Source organism: Typopeltis vanoorti, chromosome 2 (assembly GCF_054136105.1).
Source record: "Typopeltis vanoorti isolate ZY-2024b chromosome 2, IOZ_Tvanoo_1.0, whole genome shotgun sequence".
NCBI lineage: Eukaryota > Metazoa > Arthropoda > Arachnida > Uropygi > Thelyphonidae > Typopeltis > Typopeltis vanoorti.
Genome location: NC_143550.1, coordinates 82390290 through 82404506, shown reverse-complemented (window position 1 = coordinate 82404506; position 14217 = coordinate 82390290). Strand labels below are relative to the sequence as shown.

The 14217-nt window shown below is 33.7% G+C and overlaps 1 protein-coding gene across 8 annotated transcripts in view; it reads left to right on the top strand.

The window, feature by feature from the left end:
- The window catches only part of Upf2 (UPF2 regulator of nonsense mediated mRNA decay), a 705876-nt gene that overhangs the window by 431761 nt on the left and 259898 nt on the right, over nucleotides 1–14217 (top strand). For all 8 annotated transcript variants that reach the window (XR_016550243.1, XR_016550244.1, XR_016550245.1 and 5 more), the window contains one exon: nucleotides 802–938. Coding sequence is in view for 5 of the 8 variants with exons in the window: in XM_090412106.1 (XP_090268232.1) it covers nucleotides 802–938 (137 nt within the window). In the remaining 3 variants the exon portion in view is untranslated. The remainder of the gene's footprint in view (nucleotides 1–801; nucleotides 939–14217) is intronic.

The following is a 14217-nucleotide window of genomic DNA, read 5'->3' as shown; positions in this document are numbered from 1 at the left end:
GGTTTGCCACTGAGTTGCCAACATTTGGTGACTTCAATTTTATCCTACTCAAAACTAAATAGTAATCTTCCAATTTCAAATCCTCTATATACTTTTTTGTCCTGAACCAGTGGGAAAACATTGACTATGTCATTATTTATATTCACACACTAGTAGTTTTTCATTAGAACAAATAAAAATGGGCTCAGTCGGTAAGCATTTTAATGACTCGAAATTTCTGGCCAGATGGGTGATGGAAATCAGTATGAATATATATTTCAGTAGAAGTATGCTTTCTATAAATGAAAAAAAAAAAAAGCTTTAAAGATCCATGAGGAAGATGATGTGTTCTATACAAGTTCTTCTGTACAGATTTCTATGTGGTCTGACAGTGAGATGAGATAACCTTCTCAAGGAGCAATAACTCCATTCAATCCTATTTTAGGCCTACTTCTACCTATATTGAGCTCATTATTATCTATAAACGTCCATTTATTCAGTAGGTTGCTTGCAGAAATGCTTCATTGCTGTACAGTAGCTCATATAGACATTTTACTCAAATAGCATTCAACTGTTATTCCTCTTTGAAATGCTGTTACCATATACTTGCTCATCATATAAGATTAAAATTACTTGAGCAGACCTGCTATAATAGCATCTATTTTTTGACTAAAATGAAGAGAACTGACTTTTGGCAGGATAATGTGTTTCATTAATGACTTAAACAAAAGGAAACTTAGAATAAACTTTAGCTAAGATTTTTATTATCATTTCTTGAATGTGAATCCCATATTTTATAACAATATTCTTATAAATTTTCAGGTTCATATTCTGAGTTGGATCCTCCAGACAGTTTATTTCGTATTCGACTAGTGTGCATTTTATTAGATACATGTGGTCAGTATTTCAATAGTGGTTCAAGTAAAAAGAAGTTGGACTGCTTTCTAGTATTCTTTCAGGTTTGTTTCTTTTCTCTCCCTCTCTCAATTTTATGAAAACACTAGTGTCAGAATTTGCATTAGGATGTTTATGTAATCTGTAGCTTTTTTATTTTTTTAATTTATATTTTTAATACTCAGAAATAATCAAACTGTATTCATCACTCCTGTTATTTAACTAAAATCATGGAAGATTAATTTTGAGGATATTGCCGAATTATATTAGTAATCTGAGAAAGTGATTTAAATGAGACCACAGAAAAAGAGTGAGAGAGAATAATATTAATTCAAAATTCATAAAAAATGGTTGTTTTTTATGTTTCAGTGCCAACACTACTTTGTCGCATTTTCTTTCCCTTTCTAACATACTATGACAATGACCACTTGCTATGGTCATATCTTTGAGGTTTTAGTTAATTTATTCTAAAAAAAAAAAAAAACTTGCACCTCATGTGAAAAAGTGAACCATGTGCCAATTAATTGAAATTTAGAAATTTCTTTTGTTGGCATTATTTTTCTGCTGCTGTTGTGTTATTACCTGAATTTTGTAAATTCCATTCTTGGCCATTAAAGCATTATCAGCCAAGTAACTACTTCTAAATTGCAGCTAAACCTCTTACCACTTTTTTTTTTTTCTTTCTACATACAATGTTTTTATGAGATGTAATTTATTTTTCAAATGAAGTAAGTAAAATGGTCAATGGATAACTTGTTAAATTTGGTTGAATATTGCACAAAGGTACAGCTAAAAGTGCAATTTTACTTTTCTTTATAACTCTCTCCATTTTGGTCTGATTGTGTTGAAATTCAGGGTCACTTTGGATCAGAGCTAGATAATTAGATAATTGGTGAGATACCACCACATAGGAGTAAGGAATGAGGACACTGGCCAGAATATTGGACTGTGTAATCCTCACCTCCCTTTGGTATACTCTATTAAGTAAATACCTACCCAATTACTAAACAAGTAAATGAGCTGGCAGTTTGAAACAACTGGCCAAACTATTTCTGTATTGGCTTAAATCACACACACATATGCATCATGATGGGTACAGATTTAATCTGGTTAAATAAATTCTTCCCTTGCCCACACTGCCTCAGGGAACTAGTATATGCTACTAGAGCAACTTAACAGAATTGAAGAAAGGTGTTACCAACATAAGGAGCATAACTAAATTTAAGATGATTTATTCAGTCAACAGTGAGCAGGGATAGGAAGGAGTAACTAGTTTTCTACACTAAACACAAAGATAAACTTTTTGAATCTAGGCAATTTTCAAGTAGAATAATGTGAACGAACTTCAAAATGCAACTTATTTTTTTCTATGGCCTGTCCTAAAGCTAACAATTTAACAAATTAGATTAGAAATCTTTGTCTTTATAGAGGGCAACTGACAAAAGAAAATTCTTGTTGGAGACCTAAATAGTATAACAGGAAATGAATCACCAAACATACAGATATGTTCTAGGAAAATTTGCCAAAGACAAGTCTAATCAAAATGGGAAACATCTGTTGGATTTCTCTTCAGACATGGATCACCCATTCATGGTTCAACTTAAAAATTTTAATGTTCATAAATGAACACACACACACATGTATACCTCCACCCTAAAAAAAAAAAAAAAAAAAAAAAAAAAAGTCTTATTCTCACTGCTGTTTAGCAGAATGAAAATGAATATCACATTACCTTAATGGACCTGTGTTTCATTAAGGTATTCTTCATGAGTGCAGGTCACAAAGATGCCTCCAACGATCTCGATCTTGAGCCTCTCTCTTCCATGTTATACCCATTGATTCACTGATGGATCTTCCCATCTCATAGGTGGTCTTCCTGGTTTTCTCTTTATTCTCAGTTGCCAATTAAATATTCCATATGTCCATCTGTTATCCCAAAGTCTTGCTATGTGGCCTGCTTGTCTCTTATACTGCAGTTACATCTTTTACATCTGATCTCTCTCTCAGTTCCATATTTCTAACATGTTCCATTTTACTGATGTTACAAATCCTACATTCTATGGCATGCTAAGTTATCTTGATAATCTCTTCTTGTCTTGTCCATGTTTCTGATCCATATGTGAGTGATGTGAGAATGTCATTATTAAATAGTTTGCCTTTGCAGAGATGTCAAGATTTGGATCAGTAAGTGTGTCTTATATTCTGTTGAATGATAGCCATGCAGTTTTCTTTCATTTTACTAGTTCTTCAGATAAATAGTTATTAATTTTTATTGTTTGTCCTAAGTTAATTGTAAGAGTTAACCTGTTCTATAGGGATGTTATTAATACATAGATTGCTGTCACTTGTGTAGATGTTTTTAATCCATTTTGTTTTTTTCTAGATTTATTTTTAAGCCTATCTAAGAGAAGCTTAGAAATGAATGATCTTAGAACTGCTGTTTGTGTATATCTAAGAAATGATCTTAGAAGTGCTGTTTTGTGTATATTTTTTTTGGCCATTTGTTCTAGGTCTTTTGAATTTTGAGATATTAGTACTAGATCATTGGCAAACATAAGGATTTGTAATTTTTTGCCATCTATTTTTATTCCTTTGTTTAGGTCTATTTTTCTCAGAATATATTCTAAAGTGCTGGTAAATAGGTTTGGGGAGATCATATCATTTTGGTGAACCCCTCTCTCTTTATATCAATATTTATAGGTTGGTCAAATAGGGTTATTTGAGTAGTCAGATTTTTGTTAATTTCTCTTATCATGTAGATGTAAGTAAGATCCACATTTATTTCCAGTAAGGCGTGGATGACTGTATTGTGTTCTATGGTATCAAATGCTTTTTTGAAATCAATAAAGAGGAAACATAGAGGGATTCGATATTCTCTGCATTTTTCTGTTATTTGTGAATTAACCTGAAATGATCTATTGTGGAGAAGCCTATTCTCCACAATATGTTTATTCTGAATTCTGCTTGCACTCTGCTGGAGTTGTCTTTCAGAGTAGTTTGGATTCTGTTCAGTATTATCCTGTTCTTAATTTTATATGTGAGAGAGTAGACAGGTTGGGTGATATTTTTTATGTCTTCTTTATTTCCTTTTTTGAATAGAAGTATGGTTTTTGAGGTCTTCCATCCCTCTGGAATCTTTCTCTCAAATACCACGTGAATCTGGTAACCAAGGCTTTGATATATAGTTGGTCTACTTTGTTGGATTTCTTTGGCCTTAACCAGATCAAGTCCTGAGGCTTTATCTTTATCCATTTTCTTAAGGGCATGTTCTGTTTCATCAGGAAGTACATGTGGTATATTGCTTGGTTTTGGAATAATAGGCTCTGAGACTTGGCATTTAGTTGCATAAAGATCATTATAGAAATTCTGACAATTTCTTCTGTCTTTTTTCTGTTTGTTTTTCTCCATTTTGCTGGAGAAAATGGGATTGACTGTTTCAAATTTAAATCTTTCTCCTTTTTTTTTTTTTTTTCCAGGTTGATTTTTGCCTGTGCTGCTTTTCTTAGTTTTTGTATCCTGAAAGATTTGTAATCTTCTGGGATTCTTTTCCTTAATAACTTAAAGAATAATTTTTTATTCTAGAAAATTTCCTTGGGATTTCTTTAGTTCTTTTCTCTTTTTCAGTAGTTCTACGGTTTGAGGTGTGAATTCTTCTCTTTTCTTTTGTTTCACAGGAATTTCTGATTTTTTTTGCACTCATTGAATTTATTTATAAATTCAAATTAGTCATCATCTATGTTAGCAGTTCTTAATAGTCCATTCAGTCTCGTCTATGTCCTTCCTGAAATTGTGATAATGTATTTGTTTTGGCTGCCTTTTGTGATTTGATGTTGCCCTGATATGTTCCTCTTTTTTGTGGTCTATTCTTATAATGGCTCTGAGAAGTCTGTGGTCAGAATCTATGTTGAAATATGTTTTGCCTATTGTTCCAACATTTTGTACCAGTCTTCTACAGTCGGAATATCACATCAACAAGAAAAATATGCAGCATACTTTTTGAAAAGATTCAGAATCAGAGTGCTTACAGATTTGAACTACTGATTCAGATATAAAATATTATTGAAGAAAAACTGAAATTTAAAATTCATAGTACTGAGAGGCAAAGTCTGAAGAAAAAAGTGATTGACTCACCCAGAAAGATGCTTACTATAGTGAAATTTCTGCAAGGATAGAAAAATTAGAAGTAGCTTATGAAGACTTCAAATTCAAATTTTGAAGCTCTAAAGTTCTTGTTATAAGCCAGTACATGTCTTTAGAGAATATAGAGAAAAGTTAAAAAAAACTAAGTTATTTAAAAGTAGCTTATTTGATTGCTATGGAAGACTTAGAAATGGAGAAGTTTGGAAATGTGTTTAAAGAGATAAGTTGCCACAAAGCAATAATAAAAATATCCAGAAGGAATGCAGTAATGAGTCCATTTCAATATCACTTCACTATAGTAAATTCGCAAGGATCACAAGTTTAGAAAGGACATTAAATGTTGGAAAAAAAGCATTTAGAGTAGATGATATTCAACCAGAAATGTGAAGGTATAAAAATTTAGCTCCTCCAAAGTTCAATTAGTATTGAGGCTGTGGTTGGAAAAACCTAGGTGTAAAACCTGTCTAGGATGCAAAAGTTAGTCTAATACAGGTGCAAAAATTTGAATTTTTCATCTTATCAAACAGATAAAAAATGTTCAGAGAATATATATGCTTTGACTATCTTGTATAATGAGACCTGTGGATTATCCCTAACTATAGAATCACACATGAACCACTGAAAAAAATTAAAATTTATTATATAGATATATTGTTTCATGCGACATCATCAGTGCAAACAGTAAACAACAATAAGGAATTTGAATAAAGAAACAGTAAAGCACATACATTGGAATCCTTCTATGTATACAGTTGCATGTTCATAGGTTAAAACTATCGGGGCTGAAAATAAAATTTAAAGTTCTGAAGCTCTACTTCATCAATGTAACCTCATTTGTAACAACTGACTTACTATTCCTGAAGTGTAATAAATTGTCATCCTCAACTGTATTAAATGAATTTTTTTATCTCTAGTTTTTTTTTTTTTTTTTTTTTTTTTCCCCCAACCAAATAATTTTAACTTATGAACATGCAACTGTATACATAGGATTCCAATTTAACTTGCACTGATGATGTCTAGCTATATATAAGATGAAATATCTGTATGAGAAATTTAATTTTTACTGTGGTGGTACACATGTGATTCTATAGTTGTGCTTTGACTGTCAGTAGTGTTAATTGCCCTATCATGATATTAAGTTTATATAAAATGAAATGCAAGAAGTCCCCCCACCTCCACACACGCACCTCATCCAATGAGTGTTCCAGGGTAAAATTTATGTAAGTTTACTTTAAGAAGAGGCTAAGAAAAATTAAGAGAGAATACCTTGGGAATGACCAAACTGAATTCAGACCATATATGGATTAGCAGGAACATATTTTTATTTTACAGCAAATAATCAACAACCAATGGAAATATAATAGTATCTGTATTTGAGTTTTGTAGATTTAGAAATGAAAAATATCAAGAAAAACTGTTCAAAACATTTTGTATCAGTTTGGCTACAGTGGTGACAGTATATATGGTTCATCAGCTGTTCATGTTTGTTTCTTCCAGCATTGAGCTAGTCAGTCATTCTCAGATCTAATTTTCTTATAGGTGCTGTAATTTTTCCATGCAAACATAAAACTAACTTAGAACATTTTATATTCAATAATAATTTGATTTTGGGTCGTTCATAGAGTTCCTGCCATTGCAACCCCTAGATAGATTCTCCTGGTGAGAGGCCAAAAATAATAATATATCTTAAAAATGGAACAACATATCTATGGTCAACATTCACTATATTGACTTCAGGTTCACTATAGTAAATTTGCAAGGATCACAGGATTAGTTTATTATAGTTGACAGTTTGCAATAATGCATATTCTTTCAAATAGCATTGTGCAATAGAATTTCACTTGAAACTTTTTGTTAACATGAGTTAAAATTTGTCTGTGCGTGTAATTCAGCATTTAGAATTAAAACAGAAGGATGGTTTGATATAAGGCAAGCTGAGTATTTTTCCTTCAACAGCTTTGGTACACTTTCTGTTGAACCAAAATTTAGTAAGTGGATAAAAATTTTGTATATAATGGAGAATGAAGGCTTTCATGTCGGTGATAATTTCTATGACTCATTTGGAACAGGTGTTTGTGTCAAAAGAGTGAAAGTAGTAGTCAGACCGTGGAAACAAGGAGTGGAAGTTCAGAGGTAGTCCAACTTGGCACTTTTTAGTGCCAAGGGACATGAAGTTGGGAGTGATTGGAGAAAGGATGTTTTGTAAGGCAGGAGACATGCATAAGATTGTGATCTGAGTTATCAAGAAAAGGTGACTTGTGTATATAGTGTATCTGGAAGGAGAACCTGATTAAAAAGAGATCACAGGTATTGGAAGAGCGAAGAGGATTATCAGGAATTCAAGTAGGCTGTATGATGTGTGTTAGGTCATTGCCTTTAGCAAAAACTTCTGCATGTCATCCAGTTTGAGTGATGTTAGAGAATGGGAGCCAGTTGGAGTTGTGGATGTTAAGGTCACCTAAAAAGAAAATGTGAAATGCGCAATTTGGTATGAAAGTTTTCTTTGTTGAGAATTCTGGGGCATGTTTTGTATATTATACTTGGCCTGTGTTTTTTGGATGGAGAACATATACAACAACTAGAAAAAATTTTTATTTTTTGTAAATTTCCAGTTAACTTAAAAATTACACATTTTTCATTATGCTGTAGAGAGTTAAGCAGCCAGTTATCTAATGGACATAAAGAATCTTGTTTGTTCTTGAATTAGCTGATGTTATAAACCATTCCATAAATTTTAATTGTCTTTTAAAGGTCATTACCCACCCAGTTTCAAACTTCATTGAGGTCTTATCAATGGGAACCAGACCCAAAAAAGATAGCAATGTTGAATTAATTCAGAAATCATATTTTCCATGCACGAGTAGCTAAATGGTGTATCACCTCATTATTGAAATACTCTGAATTAAAGATTGTAGAAAGTTTTAGTTTTTTCCCCCTCACTTGTTTAGAAAGTTAAGTAAATTATACCCAAGGTAAATATTTATAATTTGAGTAAATTATACTGAAATCCCATCTAGGATGCAAAGAACCTTTATTAGGGCTTTTCAACTGAAGTGAGTTAGGCAATCTCATATGGAGGTGGCAGGGTTTATTATCTTGCAAAACACACAAACAGGCCATAAGAACACATGCAATTAACAGACATAAAACCTGTACTCGTCGTCTGAGTTGCTTCAGCAGTAAATCTAAAATAACTAAATCTTTACTTAAGTGAACAAACAAAGTTTCCACATGAAGTACCTTCACAACCAGGGCTCAATAAATATGTTTTCCCCACCCACCCATGGCAATTAGATTTTGCCAGCTGGCAAGCAGCTGCAGTCCAGACAAATATTTTATAATAAATAACTCTGAACAAAATCTTTCTAACTTAAACAAGAATATACATAATATAAAGGGCATTCTGTTAACAAATTAATGTAGCAAATTATATTTTTTAAAAGATCAATAGCTTTACTGTTTTTCCTATTCTTATTATTTATTGACTTCTTGGAATGGTTCTCCCATAATGGAAGTATTCTCCAAACAATCACACAGCACCACTAATCAGTTGATGGAACTTCTGTTGACTTAATAGAGAAAAATAGGAAGGGGGAGAGTCTTGAGTGAGTACTTTTTTGGTCACAAATAGAATTTTGTGTAATTTGTTGAGCCTTGTTTGCAACTAAACTACTTGTTTATAGAGGTTGTCAACTTCACATCAATTGCCTCAGTACAAAAAAAATTCTTCAACTATCTCTGATCCAGAGTATTTTAATAAGGAGGTGGTACACTTGTTTGCTACTTGTATGTGGAAAATATGACTTCTGCATGACTTTCCATAATGCATAGCAGTATACACATCTGAAGTGAAATGTGCTTTGCATCATGGGATACTGAGGCAGTTGATGTGATGTCAACAGCCTCTATATCAGAGATTGTAAAAGAAAGAAAAAGACTCAAGGATAACAGTGGGGGGGGGGATACCATTTAAGTGAAGCATTGCCCATTGAATTGCCTACAGAAATGATAAAAAGGCTGAAATGTACCATCAATGAGAAACATGAATATAATTTCTTGGCAAGTATAATTTATATAGAAATTTCCTGGCTTCCATTAAGTTACCAGAAGGTTATGGACTGGAGAGAGGATACAAAATTGCTGATATTAGCTCATACACAGATTTTCTTTGCTTATCAATTGGAGGCATCTTTTGCATGACTAATCACAGTTGGTATGGTAGACACTCATTTTTTTTTTAATTGTTTTATGTTGTGAACATTAAATTTGTGTGTGTGTGTGTGTGTGTGTGTGTGTGTGTGTGTGTGTGTGTGTGTGTGTGTGTGTGTGTGTGTGTGTGTGTGTGTAAATCCAAGACACAAGAGGTTAAAAAACTAATAAATACACTGATGGTGTGTGGTGGGGAACTATGAATAAGACTGTTCCAGTGAATAGAAGCAAATGGAATGAAAGAGGAAGAGAAGAAGGTTTGGTGAGATGACATTTGGAATAAGGCTGCAGCTTATACATTCCCATGGAAGTGCCTCTGGAATGGTTAAAGCTTAAATGCACCTTCAGTGAGAAAGAGGTCATTGATTTACTGGGCCAATTTCCTCACAGCATCAAGAATATTTAGGTAAATCTTTTGTGCACCAGTTAAAACATGTCTGAGTTTAAGTTGATTTGATATTTGTCCAGAGTTAGTAGTTAAGTGAATGAAAGAGTCTTGAATAGAAAAGTTTACTAAATTTTTTAAGTAGAGGAAATGATTGGTGGTGGGCATGTTTGTGCTAGCAAAACTAGAGTTAAATGGTAGTTAGAAAAGTAAAAATCTGATTGTCTGGTGATTCATATACTATCAAGGGCAAAGAAAAATGAATTGATCCTTTTTCATGTTTTGAAAAAAAAAAAAAAAAAACAGGACTGTTTTGACAGCTTGGAAGTTTAATGTATTCTCATCTTCAGAGCATGATGAATGTCTGAGTTTAAGGTATTGGTTGTAGAAGCTCTTGAAGTTTGGGATTTCAGGCATTTGAATAGGTGGATTGGGGTGTATTGTCTTCAACAGAACTATGAATAGGATATTGATCACGATCACTGAGTGAAGGTAATTAATACATAAGAGGAAGAGGTTCTATCACTCTAGAACCCTGAAACACTTCTACATTGATGGGAAGTCTGAAGACATGTAACATGATACACAGTAATTGATTATTACTAATAGAACAGTAATAGAATTAATTAATAACTATAAATATCTGCTCTCCAGCCAAAAGGCTGCAGGTTCGAATCCCACCGAGGGCATGGATGTTGTGATTGTTTGTGAAAGTACTAGTTGTGGTAGTCAGCAGTAGATGGCATTGGTGTTAGATGGTGAAGGTTGGTGGAGTAGTGAGATGAAGAGCTGTAGAGTATTTGCCCTCCCTCAATGAGTCTTTGGACTCCCTGGAGGTGTGATGTAATAATAATAATAATTACAGACTGTAGAAGACAGGCTGAAGAATAACAAAATGTTAAAAGCAACAGCACATTTTTCTCCAAACCTTTCCATGGTGTATTCCCAGAGGTGGGTATGAGCTACAAAATCTGTCATGGATCTAGAATGGCAGAATTCATGCTGGTGGGTCTCCAGATAGGAAAGAAATTGACTGCTGATAACCTTCTCCATTATTTTGAGAGGACCAAGGTGAGGGCACTGATTTGCATCCCAATACATTGGGATAAAGCCAACTGAATATAGGACAGGTATTAATTCTGAATCAACTTTTGAATACAACTGGGAATATACCATCAGGACTAGAGGTACTTTATCTTGGTAATTTATGATTCTTCTGATGTTCTTCTGGTGAAAGACTACAGGAGGTATGTGGTATATCTTTATTGATTTGTCTTGGTAGTTTATGTAAGGGTTGGAGGAGAAGAATGATGTCAGCAGGTCAACTTTATCTGTAGGTTCATTGTAAAAAGACATGGCTTCATTGTTGCTCTTGATTTATTTATTTAGGCATTTATTTGCTTTAGGCCTTCTGCCCTTTCAATATGTGGGAATGATACATACGCACATACATATTTGTTGTCCCCATACACAAAAGGTTAGTTAGTCAACTATAGTATGTTAGTACCATAGATGGTAGAAGTTGGGAAAGGCGAAACTTATCCATGTTTGATTTAAAGACCTCTGCATTGTATTTCTTCGGAAACACGAGGAGAGATTGTTCCAGAATACAACAATAGAAGGAAAGGAAGGCGGGGGGGAAGAGAAGCTTATTCTGTGAGTTTAAACTATGAAGGGACATTTTATGACTTGCACACATTTCAGTAGAGTGCAGGGTAATTATTGATGCTGCTTCATATAAACAATTACCATAGAAATACTGATAGAAGAGATGTGCTATAGAAACCAAATGTCTGTGTGAAAATGGATCGACTGAATTAGTAAGCGACCAGTCATTAATCAACCTAATTGCACTCCTCTGTATAGAATCAAGTATTCTTAGGAGCACCACCCCAAATGTGAGAGCAATATTCCATAGTTGGATGAATTTGTGATTTGTGTAAGGTTAATAGCTGTTCAGATGTAGGATAATGCCTTGATCAGAAGAGAATCCTTCTGTTCAAGGATTTTTTGGATGCCAGGGAGGTAATATGTTTATGCTAGGAAAGGTTTAATGTCATGGTAATTCCTGTTTACAGATTTAGTTGTTGTCAAAGAAAACAGTTGTTGGGGATAAGACAGAACTGTGTTTTGTTAGCAATGATATTCACAAGGTTATCTGAACCACATTGAAAAATCGCTTAAAGGTCAAAATTGAGGGTAGTAAAGGTTGATGCTCTGTAAGTTATATTGTGGTGTTTATGTTGTGCAAACTTTGTCAAATGAAAACAAGGAAGAGGAGGAGCGCATCAGTGGAACTGTGTATTGTTTGAGGTTAACTGCAGTAATTAGTATATACAGAAGGAAGAGGATGAGTGAGAGAGAGACAAGAAACCATCCACCATCATATTCAGTGTGCATTCAATCAGAAAGCTGGCAACCGATTTGCATGGTCGTGGGACAGACCAAATGATGGAGCCAGACCCAGTCAGAAGCCTTGAAGATATCAAGTGCAACAACTTAGCTTTCACTATACTTTTCCATGGTATTTATTTGTCCAGAGAAGAGTGTCGTATCTAAACAGATCCCCTGTTGATCAGCAGCTGAAGAACCCATATTAGCCCTCATTTATTAGTTGGATGCTGATGGTTCTCTCCATTACTTTGGAGAGAATTGAGGTGAGAGAGAGAGATTGGGCAGTAGTTAGATCATAGGAATTTGTCACCCTTCTTAGAAATGGGATGAACAAAGGTGACATACTTATATATATATAATGTATGTATATTATTATATTAATTATTATTTATATATACACACACCCAGTGTGTGTGTGTGTGTGTGTGTGTGTGTGTGTGTGTGTATATATATATATATATATACATACCAATTTGTAGTATTAACTCGGTACTGGGATATATTTATATATACTAACTATAACCGAGACTGGAATAACAATTAAATTTATTCAAAGTGCAATATGTTTCATCGTATTGTCCGACTTCTTCAGGCGTGGGAACATAGAAAGCAATAAAAATGTTTCTTATAGTGTTTACTTTCTTTCTATGTTCCCACGCCTGAAGAAGTCGGACAATCTGATGAAACATATTGCGTTTTGAATAAATTTAATTGTTATTCTAGTCTCGGTTATAGTCAGTATATATAAATATGAATGTGTGTGTGTGTGTGTGTGTGTGTGTGTGTGTGTGTGTGTGTGTGTGTGTGTGTGTGTGTGTGTGTAAAATAAAAAAATACTATCTGGAGAATAAAAATTTATTATCAATTGCAACTGCATCATCATTTCAGCCTCCATGTTGAGGCCATCTTCAGGAATATGTAAACAGTATATATACCTTATTTTTCGGACGATAAGACGCACCCCAAATTTATGAGACGATTTAATATTTTTTTATATAAAGATATTTACAAATTCTTACTTAATTTTTATTTATTGTTACAATCATTTGTATTAGCAATATTCAGTTCATCTTCACTCTCAGTACTATCACTCGTCTTGTTAATGTCACTGTTCATATTACTTTTGTCTGAACTATTGTTGTCACTCCCTTCAAAAACTGCGTCATCTTCGGTACCATCCATCATCCATCGCATTACTTATCCCACATTTCTTAAATGACTTTATAATCGTCTCTTCTTTCACTGCTTCCCATGAATTTTTCACCCAGGTACATACTTGCTGAAATTGTTGACCGTTTCATACGTCCTGTTGCTGTAACTAGATCCATCCAAGGGTTGTAATTGACTTGTAAGGCCTCCAGGAATGACAGCTAATTCTGTATTCATTTCTTTTAGAAGCTTCTTTGTTGATTCTGTTTTATGTGCTCTGAATTGATCCCACACTAACATCGCAGGCTTTTTAAACAACACACCTGGACGTTTTACCCATATCTTTTGTATCCATAATTTCATTCCTGTTTCATCCATCCAGCCTTTATCTTGGATAATAATGGCATGAGGAGTTCTATCTCGGTAATGTTTTTCTCTTGAAGATTAACATGGGGGTAGTTTTGTTCTGTCCGTGCAACAAGCTAAAACTACAATGTAGTGAGTTTTTCGTGACTTGTTGTTTTGATTGGTGCCTTTTGAATCTACTGTCCGATTTGAAGGAACATCAAAAGTTAGAGGCAATTCATCCATATTCGCAATTTGATTAAGCTCAAAGTTAAATTTCCTTCTCGCTGATATGACAAATCTATGGAATTCTATAATTTTATCTTCATAGTTAGCCAGCATTTTATGGGCTAGAGTGGTTTTTGTATGCATGCATAACCTGTGTCATTTCATAAATCTAAAACACCAAGACGGTGATCCGGTAAAATCTAAAATTCCATTAGCAGTTGCCCATCATTTCACTTCAAAAATTATAATTTTCTTAGAAACAGATATTTACATGTTTCGATGATTTGTTATGCAATTTTTCATTTGTATGTCTAATTCTGACCATTTTTCTAGCTGCAAAGAGAATGTTTTTTTGTGTTTACATAGCACTTTTAATTGTTCCACTTGTTTTCTCCACTCACAAACCATTTTTTCTGTTGGTGGTGGACCAAAATGTCTTTCTTCTGCTCTGTTTCCATATTGTTTTGAATAATTTGTCACATTTAATTTATAAC